The following is a 15,210-nucleotide window of genomic DNA, read 5'->3' as shown; positions in this document are numbered from 1 at the left end:
ATAGAGGATGGTGCGGAATTGTTTTCTGTGGCCCCAGAAGGTTGGACCAGAACCAACAGGTTGAAATTAAATCAGGAAGAACTTCCTGACCATTAGAGTGGTTCTTCAGTGGAACAGGTTTCCTCCTCGGGAGGTGGTGGGCTCTCCTTCCTTGGAGGTTTTTCAACACAGGCTGGATGGCCATCTTGACAGCAGTGCGGATCCTGTGAATTTAGGGGGCGGGGCAGCATTTGTGAGTTTCCTGCATTGTGCAGGGGGTTGGACTAGATGACCCTGGAGGTCCTTTCCAACTCTATGATTCCTCCTTCATGGTCTTTCTCCTCCTCCTCTCTCCTGCAGGACATCTTAGAAGGGGGCAACTTGTGGAATGCCCTCCAAGAACTGCAGCAAATCATCATCACGCCCATCAAGGCTTTCCACACCCTGCAGATCATGGCAGCCTCCAAGGAGGGGCAGCCACTGACAGTGGAACCACGCGGGGCTCCCAAGCTGGGCTTGGACAAGACCAGCAACGGAGCCGAGGACAAGGAATCCACCGCGGATGCCTTCCCGCCCCAGTCCAGCTCTCCTTGTGACGGCGAGTCGGGGGCGGCGCCTGTTCCCGAGGGAGACATTGCAGGACAGTTCACGCGGGTGATGGGCAAAGGTAAGTCCTGCAGGGGGTGAATTCTGGCTGTGTAGGATTGTGTCCGGATGACTTCTCGTGGTTTACTCTTCCCTGTAGAGAGGGAACATCAGTGATTTGAGTAACTGAGTACAGGGTTGCCACTTTCTGGAAAGTCAGGGAAACTGGTCTGAAGTCAGGGAAATTGTGTTTAAAATATATTCTAGTAGCGGATATTTGACCTGCTGTTGCAAGAGCCTGATCTGTTCTTGTGGCAACTGGAATAGAGAAGTAGCAGAATACAAGTAACACTTCATGCTGCCCTTTCTCAGCTCCATCCCCAAGCAAGCAGCCTCATGTGTTTGTTGAGCTCTGTCCCTGCAGGATTTTCAAGGTCTGCCTGTAGCATTTGCAAAACAAGGCTAGTTTAAACGTTTAGCAAAATACACAAATTTTAAACATCTGTTTTCATCCCTACCTGCAAGTACTTCATTTAACTGACATATAAAGATAAGCATGTTTTTGGGTCGTGCTTGTGTATGGAATGGACGTTTTGTCTCCTGCTAAACCCAGCACAGAGTTTCAAACGAGTCTTGTCGATGTTGGGTTTCACAAACAACACTTTCTACTCTGCACCATGCAAAGCAAATTTTGTTCCTGCTGGAGTTTGCAGAGTGCCGGCTCTCTCACCCTCTTTCCTGACTTTTCCCATGCATAAAGGTTGCAAATGAGGGTTGTCTGCTTCTCTATATTGCAGTTATGCAAATGAGGGTTGTCTGCTTCTCTGTATTGCAGAAACTCCACCTCCTTTCTTGCTGCTGATCTGTTCATTACACTTTCTGGAATCAGAAAGTGAAACTTTCCCAGCTTTGGAAAGTTCCTACTTGTTAGTATTCAGAATTTACTTGAATTGATGTTTGTATCTTGGTGTAATTTTTGGTGTAATTGCAAAAGTTGCTGCAGTTAATGTTGAAAGAAGCTGATCTCAAATCTCTTACTTTTGACAAATATTTTTGCAGCTGAGACCTGTGTAGTTGTAGTGTGGAACATTTCATTAAGCCTTGCATTAATGCAACACGACCTATTCATTTTTTAACTTGTGGTTGTATTTTAATGGTGGTCAGGAAAATTGACAAACGTTGGTCAGGGAAAGTCAGGAAAATGAAAAGTAAAATGTTAGTGGCTACCCTGGTGTATTTATTAATACAGCTTTAGCATCAGAATGGTTCAATTTGTAGAGCTAATAAAGGCAGTGGAAGAAGTTTAATCTTTGCAGTACCAGGGAAAAGAGTTTGGGAACAACATTTGAGTCCAGTGGCACCTTTTAAGAAGAGCTGCAGATTTATACCCCGCCCTTCTCTTTGAATCAGAGACTCAGAGCGGCTTACAATCTCCCATATCTTCTCTCCCCACAACAGACACCCTGTGAGGTGGGTGGGACTGAGAGGGCTCTCACAGCAGCTGCCCTTTCAAGGACAGAGGCTCAGAGCAGCCTACAATCTCCTTTCCCTTCCTCCCCCACAACAAACACCCTGTGAGGTGGGTGGGGCTGAGAGAGCTCTCACAGCAGCTGCCCTTTCAAGGACAACTCTGCGAGAGCTATGGCTGACCCAAGGCCATTCCAGCAGCTGCAAGTGGAGGAGTGGGGAATCAAAGCAGAAGACTGCAGATTTATGCCCCGCCCTTCTCTCTGAATCAGAGACTCAGAGCGGCTTACAATCTCCCATATCTTCTCCCCCTCCCCACAACAGGCACCCTGTGAGGTGGGTGGGACTGAGAGGGCTCTCCCAGCAGCTGCCCTTTGAAGGACACCCTCTGCCAGAGCTATGGCTGACCCAAGGCCGTTCCAGCAGCTGCAAGTGAAGGAGTGAGGAATCAAACCAACAAAGTTTAATTCTGGGTGTAAACTTTCCTGTGCATGCACGCTTCTTCATTTCCTTAATGACTTTCATTTTAAAAAAACAAAAGCTGTTTTATAGCTTGAAAACTTCCTTGCTGTGTCTTCTGTCTCTTGATACCTTAAAGCTGAACTGATTCCTTACCGTCAAGGAGCATTTATCCCAGGCGCAATGACCTGGCTGTCATAAGCATTAACATGGGGTGGGAAAGAAGTGGGGAGGGGTGGAGCGGGAGGCAGCATCACACGACCTGTGGCTGGACACCCCCCCCCCCCCAAATTTGTTTTCTGCAAGATGTGGGTTCAAGTCCCCTCTGTTCCCTGTTGTTGAGCAGCTTTAGCCATGTCATAATCGGATTTCGTACCCAACTCTTCATTTTTGGGTTGGGAGAAGCTGATTTCACAAACTTGCTGTGGACCTCCGTGAGAGAAGTGGGGATGGATCTCAGACAACGGGACATTCTGAGGAAGACCTGGAGACTGGAAAGGTCACAGCCTTGCTAAAGTTTCTGTCGATGCGTCTTGACATTCTAGATCAGGGGTGTCAAACTCAGGGCCAGATCTGATATAAACGAGGCCTTGTTCGGCCTTGTTTGGGTGTACCTATTTAAGATTAGGCAGCAGAGATATAAACTTCATAAAGGACACAGACAAACACAATTAAAGATACATTTTTAAAAAGCTTAAAACATGCTCAAAACATTAGCACTCGTTGGCGTTAAAGGTGCTTTCTTTATATGAGGGCCCTGCGGAACCTTGGGCAGTTCCGCAGGGGCTGTAAGACGGTCCTCTTCCGGTTGGCAGACAACTGACCGGCATCTGAATATTTTAAGGAGGACTGTGGGATAGCACACTGATGAATTTCATTTATTTTATTGTGTAAATTATCAATGTATTTTAATTCTTAATTTTATTGTTAGAATTTTTATGTTGTGAGCCGCCCTGAGCCCGCTTCGGTGGGGTAGGGCGGGATATAAATCGAAATAAATAAATATTTCTCCCATGGGATCCAGGGAACTGGGCCAAGGAAGCTCTGGCTCTTTCCTTCCTTCCCCAGGGGACCAGGAGGGAGAGAAGCCTCAGCCAATAGGAGGAAGAGAGGCTTAACTCAATAGCTCTGCTGTATGATTGAGAAAGCCTGGCAAAGCAAGCTCTTCCTCCCCCCCCCTCCCTCCCCAAGGGAGGAGTCTCAGCCAATGGAGAAAATAGAGCTTTTGCTCTGTAGCTCCTGTGTGATTGAGCAAGCCTTGCAAAGCAAGCTGTGATGCAGAAGGAAGCAAGAGACAGGGAGAAGGAAGCAGATGACAGCCAGTTGCTCGGGGGCCTGATAGGAGCCCTCCGGAGGCCTGATTCGGGCCCCCGGGCCACATGTTTGACATCCCTGTTCTAGAAGATATGGCTTCTGTGTTTTCAGACTGTTTTTAGCTGTTCATATGACTTGTGATGTACTTGAGGTTCTTTTGGTACCTCTTCTATCCTTTCAAGGAATCCAGAAGCTTAGTTACCCTCAGATTGCCAGGCCTCGCATAATGGCTCACTTATCTCGGACCGAAATGGGTGGGTGGGGGGGCACACCCCTTCCGCAGAGCTTCCGTTGCCTGGAGGTTGCTGGTTCTCATCGAAAGGGGGCTGTGCGGTTGTCTGTCTGGAACAGCGGCATGTAAGGGTGCTCGACTTCTTCCACTGATCGCTGTTGCTTCAATTCCGTTCCTGTTCAGTGAGCAAAGAACCTTAAAGAACAGGCTGCCTATTGTCCTTTGGGAGGGACATCGTGTTCCTGTACATCTGAAGGGCTCTGAATTCCTGTCTGGTCACAACACTGTAACCTGCCTCTGCCTTTTCCCTGCAGTGTGCACGCAGCTGCTGGTATCCCGGCCGGATGAGGAGAACATCACCAGTTACCTCCAGCTGATAGAGAAGTGCCTGATGCATGAGGTAGGGTTGAGCGCTGGTGGGAGGGGAATTAGCTACTAGAATTAGCAACTGGAATGGTTCAAGGGTTGGAATACTTTCCCTGTGAAGAAAGGTTAAAGCGCTTGGGGCTCTCTAGCTTGGAGGAACGTCGACTGCGGGGTGACATGATAGAGGCTCACAAGATTATGCACAGGACAGAGAAGTCAGAGAAAGAAGTCCTTTTCTCCCTTTTGCACAATACAAGAACATTTGGGCACTCAATGAAATTGCTGAGCTGTTGGGTTAGAACGGATAAAAGGAAGTACTTCTTGACCCAAAGGGTGACTGACACGTGGAATTCACTGCCACATGAGGAGGCATAGCCAGCTTCAAGAGGGGATTGGATAAGCATCTGGAGCAGAGGTCCATCAGTGGCTATTAGCCACAGCATATTGTTGGAACTCTCTGTCTGGGGCAAGTGATGCTCTGTCTTCTTGGTGCTTGGGGGGGCAACAGTGGGAGGGCTTCTAGTGTCCTGACCCCACTGATGGACCTCCTGATGGCACCTGGTTTTTTTGGCCACTGTGTGACACAGTGTTGGACTGGAAGGGCCATTGGCCCAGTCCAACATGGCTTCTCTTATGTTCTCTTAACCCCCCTCCAAACTCTCAAGAAGACCCCCTGCCCCGCCCAGGCCCTCAGAGATTCGTTCCTGTCCTCTTTCTGCAGGCATTCACAGAGACGCAGAAGAAGCGGCTGTTGTCTTGGAAACAGCAGGTGCTGAAGCTACTCCGGACATTTCCGAGGAAGGCAGTGCTGGACATGCAAGGCTATCGTCCGCAGAAAGGGTCTGTACATGGAAGCAGAAAAGGCTGGAGCAGTGGAAGTGGGCTGCGGGGGGGAGGTCCTTGTATGCCTCCAACAGCAAAAGAAAGGCTGCAACAATCTAGGCTGGATCTGTGCAAGTTTGGTGTCGTGGTTAAGTGTGCGGGCTCTTATCTGGGGGAACCAGGTTTGATTCCCCACTCCTCCACTTGCACCTGCTGGAATGGCCTTGGGTCAGCCAGAGCTCTCTTATCTGGGAGAACCAGGTTGGATTCCCCACTCCTCCACTTGCACCTGCTGGAATGGCCTTGGGTCAGCCAGAGCTCTCTTATCTGGGAGAACCAGGTTGGATTCCCCACTCCTCCACTTGCACCTGCTGGAATGGCCTTGGGTCATCCATAGCTCCTGCAGAAGGTATCCTTGAAAGGGCAGCCGCTATGAGAGTCCTCTCGGCCCCACCCACCTCACAGGGTGTCTTTTGTAGGGGAGGAAGATAGAGGAGATTGTGAGCCACTCTGAGATTCGGAGTGGAGGGCGGGATATAAATCGAATATCATCGTCCCTCTTCCTTCCTCCCTCCTCCCCCATTAGCAACACCACCTCCCATTTATTGAGTTCATTTACATACCACATTTCTCCCCATGTTATTCTCCTTGATCTTATTCTCAACAACCATATGAGGTCAGTTGAGCTGAGGATGTGACTGGCACAAGGTCACCCAGTGAGCTTCCATAGCAGGGCAGTGATTTGAACCTCTGTCTCCTGGATCCTTGTGTTGCTGTAGCCACTATACCACACTGGCTCATGGACAGCATATTTTTCCCTTCTTTGAGGAACCTTGCCCTGATGCATGTGCTTGGGTGGAGGAGGCTTATGCACAGGGTGGGAGGAACCGCTGGCATTTGCAGAAGAGACCTGTGAGGTCTAGATTTCTGGTGGTCCCTGGGTTTTGGCCACTGTGTGACACAGAGTATCGGACTGAGTATTGGCCTGATCCCAACATGGGCTTCTCTCATATTCCTGTGTCTGAGGCAGTGATACTCTGTATCCTTGGGGTGGGGGGGCAGAGTGGTAGGACTTCTGGAGTTCTGGCCCCATTGGTGGACCTCTCTGTATCCTTGGGGTGGGGGGGCAGAGTGGTAGGACTTCTGGAGTTCTGGCCCCATTGGTGGACCTCCTGATAGCGCATGGGTTTGGCCACTGTGTGACACAGAGTGTTGGACTGAATGGGCCATTGGCCTGATCCAACATGGCTTCTCTTATGTTCTTATGTCTGGGGCAGTGATGCTCTGTATTCTTGGTGCTTGTGGGAGGCAAGAGTGAGACAGTTTCTAGTGTCCTGGCCCCATTGGTGGACCTCCTGATGGAACCTGGTTCTTTTGGCCACACTGTGACACAGAGTGTTGGGACTGGATGGGCCACTTGCCTGATCCAACATGGCTTCTCTTACGCTTCCATCTCTGAAGTACTAGGGGAAGCAAGCCGGCTTGCAGGTTGAAAGAGCCAGCCTGACTCGAGGGCTGGGCTACCGTTGATTCTTCCATCTGCATTGGTGGAAGTGGAAGGGCTGACTAATGTCGTGACTGAGGGGTGCTGTCCCTTCCTTGGCAGGGCCAGCCTGTGTTCCAGCACCTGTGCCTTTGCCCCCCCCCCCCTTCAGAATGGTGGTTCAGGCATCCTAGTCACCGAGAGATGAACCGAGGCAGCGTCTCCACAGTGAAAGCTGTCTTGGCAGTTGTACTATTCAGACTCCACAAAACCTTGAGAGGGTTGGCGCGTTATTACCTGCTTAATGAATTTAACGAAAACAATATTAAATGGCTTTTGGCTCTCTTACAAATGAGTGGCAGCTTTTCCCTGAATGGTCTCTTTTTCTTATTTAAAGGAAGCTGCCATTTCTCTCAAGATCCCTGTTGTGGCACTCCTTCATGTAAACGTTATTCTTCTGGCTTTTAGCGCCTTTTTGAGGAGTTCTTTTCTTTAACAAAAAGAAAGTGGGGGGGGGAGGCATTGTTCGGTTGACAACTCTATTCAGTACCGGGAAGGCAGTTGTGTGGGCTTGTCTGCGGAGACGTGCTGGCTGCCGTTCACTGGGCCTCGCTGAGCTGCCTTGGCTGCTCTTTTTGGTGGGGGGAGCGGGGCATGTCTCCTTTCTGGCCAGCTGGCATGCTTTGCGGCCCACGCCAGGGCAGCCATCACCTACGAAGGGCTTGTTGGCATCTGGGTCCTTTAGAAAGACGGTCTTAATGTCCAGGCTTGGGAGGGACTCGAGCACATGGAATGCACTGCCACAGAAAGTGGTGAGGGCTGCCAGCATAGGCAGCTTCAAGAGTGGATTGGATAAGAAGACGACGACTGCAGGTTTATACCCTGCCCTTCTCTCTGAATCAGAGACTCAGAGCAGCTTACAATCGCCTATATCTTCTCCCCCCACAACAGACACTCTGTGAGGTGGGTGGGGCTGAGAGGGCTCTCACAGCAGCTGCCCTTTCAAGGACCTCTGTCAGCTCTGGCTGACCCAAGGCTATTCCAGCAGCTGCAAGTGGAGGAGTGGGGAATCAAACCCACTTCTCCCAGATAAGAGAGCTCTGGCTGACCCAAGGCCCTTCCAGCAGGTGCAGCTGCAAGTGGAGGAGTGGGGAATCAAACCCGGTTCTCCAGATAAGAGAGCTCTGGCTGACCCAAGGCCCTTCCAGCAGGTGCAGCTGCAAGTGGAGGAGTGGGGAATCAAACCCGGTTCTCCAGATAAGAGAGCTCTGGCTGACCCAGGGCCATTCCAGCAGGTGCAAGTGGAGGAGTGGGGAATCAAACCCGGTTCTCCTTTGTTTAGGGGTTTTTGAGGATATATGTACACATATTTTTAAGAAGGATTCTTTTGACTATTTTGTATATATACAATGTTATTTTATGTTCGTCTTTCTATGGTGTTGAATAAAATTTAAAAAACAAACCAAAAAAACCCCTGGTTCTCCCAGATAAGAGTCCGCACACTTAACTACTATGGCTGACCCGAGGCCATTCCAGCAGCTGATACTGGAGGAGTGGGAAATCAAACCTGGTTCTCCCAGATACGAGTCCACACACTTCACCACTGCACCAAACTGGCTCTCTCTGGATAAACATGTGGAGCAGAGGTCCATCAGTGGCTGTTAGCAACAGCGTATTGTTGGAACTCTCTATCTGGGGCAGTGATGCTCTGTATTCTTGGTGCTTGGTGGGGGCACCAGTGGGAGGACTTCTAGTGTCCTGACCCCGCTGATGGACCTCCTGATGGCACCTGGGGTTTTTGGCCACTGTGTGACACAGTGTCGGACTGGATGGGCCATTGGCCTGATGCAACATGGCTTCTCTTATGTTCTTATGCTGATGAAGCTGGTGCCACTGGGGTAGCCATCCCACAGCAGCAGAACTTTGAGGAGATTTCTGGGGCACAAATGCGAGCCCACAAGGGCCATGGGGTGTGCTCCTGGGTGCCCCTCCCAGTCTTCCTGGTTTCTCAGCTCTGAGGCACAGTTTTGACTTGGGTTCAAGGCAGTGTTCCCAGCAGGGCCTTATGCTCTCTCTTTCTCCTTTCCTTTCTAGATGGGCCTTTGGCTCCAACTCTCTCCCCATAGCTGGCTCTGTGGGAGTGGGGGTGGCACGCAGAGGGCAGCGGCAGTTCCAGATGCCCCCCCGTGCCATCCCCCCAAGCCGTATGGGGATCCTCAGCCCCGCAGGGCTTGGTGGCGTCTCTCCCCGGCACGCACTCGCTAGCCCAAACCTGGGGAGCCAAGGGCGGCAGGTAAGGAAGCAGAGGGGGGCAGTTTGGCTCCGCAGGGGTCTTTCAGGGGGCCGGGGCAATGAAACCCTCCACAGCTTCTGGTTTGCCTCCGAAGCAGCGCCTGTGAATTCACCAGCCGTCCAATCCAGATTTCCTCATATGAAGTGTGTGAATGCAGCTAGTTCTCCAAGCTGACCTTTGTGAGATTCTCTTGCCGGACTTGTTTGGCTGTTAACAGCTTAAGAGAGGACAGCGGCCAAAGGCCATGTTCTTTCAACTGTGTTTTAGGACCCCTTTGATAATTTGGGAGCTCACCAAGGTCTTCTTGATCAGAAGGTCTCCCGTTAACAGCAGACCAGATTCCTTGAAGGTCAGGCTCCACACTCCCGGTTTGCATCCTCCAGAAATGTGCAGTTGCGCAAGAGGGGCTGGGGCGGGGAGGTTTTGACCAGGTGCACTTCCAGCTTCTGGAGGTCAGCTCCAAAGAGTCAAAGCACCTTCTTCATGAGGAAAGGCTAAAAGTCTGGGACTTTTTAATTTAGAAAAGAGACCTCAGAGGGGAGACTTGATAGAGCAGGGGTGTCAAACATGAGGCCTCTGGAGGGCTCCTGTCAGGCCCTCGAACAAGTCTGCTTCCTTCTCCCTCTTGTTTCCTTCTGCATAACAGCCTGCTTTGCCGGGTTTGCTCAATTGCACAGGAGCTACAGAGCAGAGCCTCTATTTCTCCACTGGCTGAGCGGCTTCCCTTGGGGAGGAAGGGGGGAGGGAGAGCTTGTTTTGCCAGGCTCTCTCAATCACACAGCAGAGCTACTGAGCCAGGCTCTCTCAATCGCACAGCAGAGCTATTGAGCCAAGGCTCTTGAGGCTCCTCCCTCTCCTGGTCCCCTGGAGAGGGAGGGAAAGAGCCAGAGCTTCCTTTGCTCAGTTCCCTGGATCTCATGAGAGAGATACAAAGAAAGCACCTTTTTTTAAAAAAAGGTGCCATTTATAGTTTGTATCTCTGCTTCCTGGCATTATGTTTTATGACACACGTGGCCCGGCCCAACAAGGTCTTGTTTATGTCAGATCCGGCTCTCGTAACAAATGAGTTCGACGCCCCTGTGGTAGAGGTTGCATGGGGCAGAGAGCTGACAAAAAGGAACTTGTCCCTCTCCCGAAATATTAGAACACAAAGGCTTCCAGTGAAGCTGATGGGCAGTAGATTCCAGACAGACAAAAGGAAATACCGTATTTTTCAGTCCATAAGGCGCTCCAGACCATAGGACGCACCTTCCTCCTGGGGGGCAATCCGCTGCCTCCGCCTCCGATCCCGGCGCTTCCCCCGCGCCTGCCTGCCTGGCTCCAGCTCTGCTTCTAGCAAGCGCTGGGATCGCTCCACGCTGCCCCCACCGCAAACCCAGCGCTTCGCGAGCGGAGGGAGCGATCCTGGCGCTTGCTTGTAAGCGTCAGAGCTGGGGCCAGGCAGACAGGCACGGAGAAAGCACGCTGCCCCCTCTGCAGTTTGCAGTGGGGGCAGCGTGGAGCGATCTCAGCACTTGCTGGAAGCAGAGCTGGAGGCAGGCAGGCGCGGGGGAAGCGGCGGAGGCAGCGGATCGCCCCCCCCCCCGGAGGAAGGTACGTCCTGTCATCCCTTCGCTCCATAAGACGCACACACTTTCCCCCCCACTTTTTTTTTGGGGGGGGGGGAAGTGCGTCTTATGGTCCGAAAAATACGGTACTTCCTTTTCACAGCAAGTTACTAAAATGCAGAATTCGCTGCCAGAGGGCATAGTGGTGGTAAAAAGGTCAAGGCAGCCCCCTGTGCAAGCCCCAAGCATTTCCGACTCTGGGGTGACGTCGCATCATGACGTTTTCACGGCAGCCTTTTTTACGGGGTGGTTTGCCGCTGCCTTCCCCAGTCGTCTACGCTTTCCCCCCAGCAAGCCGGGGACTCATTTTATCGACCTTGGAAGGGTGGAAGGCTGAGTCAGCCTCGAGCCGGCTACCTGAACCCAGCTTCCGCCGGGATCGAACTCCGGTCGTGAGCAGTGAGCTCCGACTGCAGTACTGCAGCTTTACCACGCTGCTCCGTGGGGCTCTTTATACAGATGGCTTCAAAAGGGGATTGGACGTCTTCATGGAGGAGCGGTCTGTCGCTGGCTACTAGCCATGGTGCCTGAAGGGAGCTTCCATATGCAGAGGCAGGAAGCCTCTAGATCCCAGAGCTAGGAGGCAATATTACTTGTATCAGTTTACCAAAACATTGTATTGAACACAGTCTGTTTCTACACCATACAATTAATGCCCCTTTACATTCCTGGTTGGCTCAGTCACACCTGGGGAGTCAGCAGCTTGCGAAGTTGTATTGTGTAGAAATGTACCAAGTTCAATAACAAATACAGTGTTTTGGGAAACGGATGCAAGTAATATTAATTGCAATACTGGGAGCGCACACATAGAGAGGGTGTTACTGTTTAAGACAAGTGTCGAACATGTGGCCCAGGGACCGAATCAGGCCCCCGAGCAACTGGCTCTTGTCTGCTTCCTTCTGATCTCAGCTTGCTTCGCAGGGCTTGCTCAATCGCACAGGAGCTACAGAGCAAAACCTCTTATTTTCTCCATTGGCTGAGGCGCCTCCCTTTGGGAGGAAGGGGGGAGGAATAGCTTGCTTTGCCAGGCTCTCTCAGTTGCACAGCAGAGCTACTGAGCCAAGCCTCTCTTCCTTCTATTGGCTGAGGCTCCACCCAGTCCCCTGGGGAAAGAAGGAAAGAACCAGAGCTTCCTTTGCCCAGTTCCCTGGATCCCATGGGAGAAACACAAGGAAGGCACCTTTAATGTAATGTAATGTAATGTAAAATTTTATTTATATCCCGCCCTCCCCCGCTGAAGCAGGCTCAGGGCGGCTAACAGCATTTCAAGTAAACAATACAATAATAAAAACATTAAATTCACATTAAAGTTCACATTAAAAACCAGTCAATAGTCAATAATTAATTAAAACATTCCTAAATTAACACTGGCGGTAAACGTTATTAATCTGGCGGTAAACATTAAATTCAGTTATTGGTGAACGCCTGTTTGAAGAGAGCGGTCTTGCAGGCCCTGCGGAACTGGTCTAAGTTCCGCAGGGCCCGCAACTCCTCTGGGAGTTGGTTCCAGAGTTGTGGGGCTGCAACGGAAAAGGCCCGAGTGCGGGTGCTTTGAAGTTTAACTTCTTTTGGCCCAGGGATATTCAGTCTGCTTTTCCCCACTGACCTCAGTGCTCTCTGGGGTTCATACGGGGAGAGACGGTCCCTCAGGTAGGTCGGTCCTTGGCCATATAGGGCTTTAAAGGTTATGACCAGCACTTTGTACTGGATCCAGTATACGATTGGCAGCCAGTGCAGTCCGCGCAGCCCCGGCCGTATATGTTCCCATCTTGGGAGACAGCCTGGCCGCCGCGTTCTGCACTAGCTGCAGCTCCCGGGTCCGGTACAGAGGCAGCCCCATGTAGAGAGACCAACGAGTGCTAATGTTTTAAGCATGTTTTAAGTTTTCAGCAGATATATATTGTTTTTGTGTCCTTTAAAAAGCTTATCTCTGCTCCCTAATCTTAAATAGGTACACACTGGGCCCAGCTCGGCCCGACAAGGTCTCCTTTATGTCAGATCCGGCCCTCCTAACTGATGAGCTCGACACCCTGGGTTTAAGGGGGGTGTTGGTGTTCAGCTTTCCGTGCCCCGTGGTCCCTCAGGCGGATTGTTAGCAAGTGATCCCACCGGATGGTAGGGCGCGGTGGGAGCTCCACAGCTGCCGTGCTCTTTTTTGCAGGGCTCACCGTTCCAGTTGGGCACCTGCTGACGCTTCAGCTGTTAAGTTGAGCGGTGCTGGGCGAGGGAGGAGTTTCACTGCAGAGATGCAGGGTTTAGAGCAGCACTTGTATTGCCGGAACGGCATCTTTAGTTAGCTGGCGAGCTGCTCTGTAGTCTAGTCCCATCTGAAAAGTATGCAGCGTATCAGGAGGGGAGGCAGTAGCACAACAGAAGCTCTTCAGAGATTCTTGTGACTAATGAACTCTTCTTTTTCTTCTCTCCCTCTCCCCCCCCCCCCCCCAAGAACCTGTGGTTTGCCAACCCCGGGGGCAGCAACAGCATGCCGGGCCAGAGCCGCAGCTCGGTCCAGCGAACCCACTCGCTCCCTGTCCACACGTCCCCGCAGGCCATCCTCATGTTCCCCCAGGGTGAGTCCAGAGACTGTGGGGCTGGCTGGGGCCGGGCGTGGGGGTTGGGTTGACAGGGAAGGAGCTTTGCCCAAGGTTTTGCGGACTGGAGCGTGGCTGTCCCCATCGTCTCTTCCTCTGGGGAGCAGAAGTTGGCTGCACTGAAACAAGGTGGGTCCCATGGTACTGCTCAGGGCCGAGCACTTGAATCTTTAGAAAGGGTAAAAAGGTAAAGGTAGTCCCCTGTGCAACCACAGAGTTGTTACCGACCCGGGGGGGTGACGTCACATCATGATGTTTTCTCAGCAGACTTTTTTACAGGGTAGTTTGCCAGTGCCTCCCCCAGTCATCTGCTCTTCCCCCCCCCCCCCCAGCAAGCTGGGGACTCATTTCACTGACCTCAGAAGGATGGAAGGCTGAGTCAACCTTGAGTCAGCTGCCTGAACCAGCTTCCGCTGGGATCGAACTCAGGTTGTGAGCAGAGCTTGGACTGCAGTACTGCAGCTTTACCACCCTGTGCCGTGGGGCTCCAGGCTGGAAAGGGCAGCTAGCTCTTAAAATGTTGTCAGTACTTGGAGTATGTAGCTCTAGAATATGAACTACTCTGGCCTGGAGTGGAATAGCTGCCGCCACCAGCACCCTCCACAGTGTGAGAAATAGGGTGGGGGTTTTTTGTACTTGTATGTCCGTGTGTGCCCCTGGAACTCTTGGCAACCTCCGGTGACTGGCCCCTACTGGAGGCCTGGAGGATATTCAGGGAGGTGGCTGAATAAAGCCTGCCCCTGTCCTCTTGACTTGGTATTCCATAGAGGTCTCCCATCCCTGGTTTGCTTCCGAGATCTGAAGAGATCAGGCCTGCTTGGGCTGTCCAGGTCAGGACCGGAGAAACAGGGCTCGTAGAGTTGCGCCTCTTCGGAATACCTGTGAGGAGTTTCAGTCGTAGGCAGTTCAGCACTGGAGAGGGGTTGTCCTTGAGGGTCAGAGGGGAAGTGAACAGATCAGCCCGCATGCTCAAGCGTTGTCTCCCCACCTCCAGATTGCCAGCACCCTGGAACGGACCTGGAGATCAACCCCACGTTGGAGTCGCTATGCCTCAGCATGACGGAGCACGCGCTGGGAGGTGAGGACCTTTGGCTCGCAAACTCTGCCCTCTGCTCCCCTCAAGAGGGAAGGGCACTCTGGTATTGCAGCGGAAGGCCTGGGACAGACAGCAGAGGAGGCAATAATCTGGGCCCTTCGGCAGGGAGGAGAGCCGCGGGGAAGAGTTCAGTGCCTGGTTTTGAGACATACTGGGCTCACTATACCGCAAACAGAGATTGAATGCATAATGTGAGGAAAAGCAAGAAAGAAGATGATGATGATATTGGATTTATATCCTGCACTCCGAAGAGTCTCGGAGCAGCTCACAATCTCCTTTACCTTCCTCCCGCACAACAGGCACCCTGTGAGGTGGGTGGGGCTGAGAGGGCTCTCACAGCAGCTGCCCTTTGAAGGACCACTGCAAGAGCTATGGCTGACTCAAGGCCATTGCAGCAGCTGCAAGTGGAGGAGTGGGGAATCAAATCCGGTTCTCCCAGATAAGAAGACGACTTCAGATTTATACCCCGCTCTTCTCTCTGAATCAGAGACTCAGGGCAGCTTACAATCTCCTACATCTTCTCCCCCCACAACAGACACCCTGTGAGGTGGGTGGGGCTGAGAGGGCTTTCACAGCAGCTGCCCTTTCAAGGACAGCTCCACGAGACCTATGGCTGACCCAAGGCCATTTCCACAGCTGCAAGTGGAGGAGTGGGGAATCGAACCCGGTTCTCCCAGATACGAGTCCACTCACTTAACCACTACACCAAAGCAGGAAAGATTGACAGGGAAGATGGTTTTACTGTGGCTGTTAGCCGCCCAGAGTCCGCTTGCGAAGTGGGCAGCATATAAATCTTAAGTGAATAAATACAAAAGGGCACTCAGCGATGCGGGCCAAGTACAAATGCATCTCTGCCCTGGCCGTTGCCAGTCCTTGGTAGAAGATGGGGTGGTGAATGCCTGCACTTTGGAGACAG

General features: G+C 51.9%; 1 protein-coding gene across 1 annotated transcript in view; it reads left to right on the top strand.

Annotated features, from left to right (window-relative positions):
- Window positions 1-15,210, top strand: part of SAMD4B (sterile alpha motif domain containing 4B) — a 44,007-nt gene that overhangs the window by 24,905 nt on the left and 3,892 nt on the right. Inside the window, exons 7-12 of the mRNA XM_060258223.1 lie at window positions 340-646; window positions 4,351-4,436; window positions 5,124-5,242; window positions 8,802-9,000; window positions 13,054-13,177; window positions 14,193-14,276. Of these exons, the coding sequence (XP_060114206.1) occupies window positions 340-646; window positions 4,351-4,436; window positions 5,124-5,242; window positions 8,802-9,000; window positions 13,054-13,177; window positions 14,193-14,276 (919 nt within the window). The remainder of the gene's footprint in view (window positions 1-339; window positions 647-4,350; window positions 4,437-5,123; window positions 5,243-8,801; window positions 9,001-13,053; window positions 13,178-14,192; window positions 14,277-15,210) is intronic.

The sequence above is a fragment of the Heteronotia binoei genome, chromosome 17 (assembly GCF_032191835.1).
Source record: "Heteronotia binoei isolate CCM8104 ecotype False Entrance Well chromosome 17, APGP_CSIRO_Hbin_v1, whole genome shotgun sequence".
Taxonomy (NCBI): Eukaryota; Metazoa; Chordata; class Lepidosauria; order Squamata; family Gekkonidae; genus Heteronotia; species Heteronotia binoei.
The sequence above is the reverse complement of the archived record's forward strand: the minus strand, read 5'-3'. Positions and strand labels throughout refer to the sequence as shown.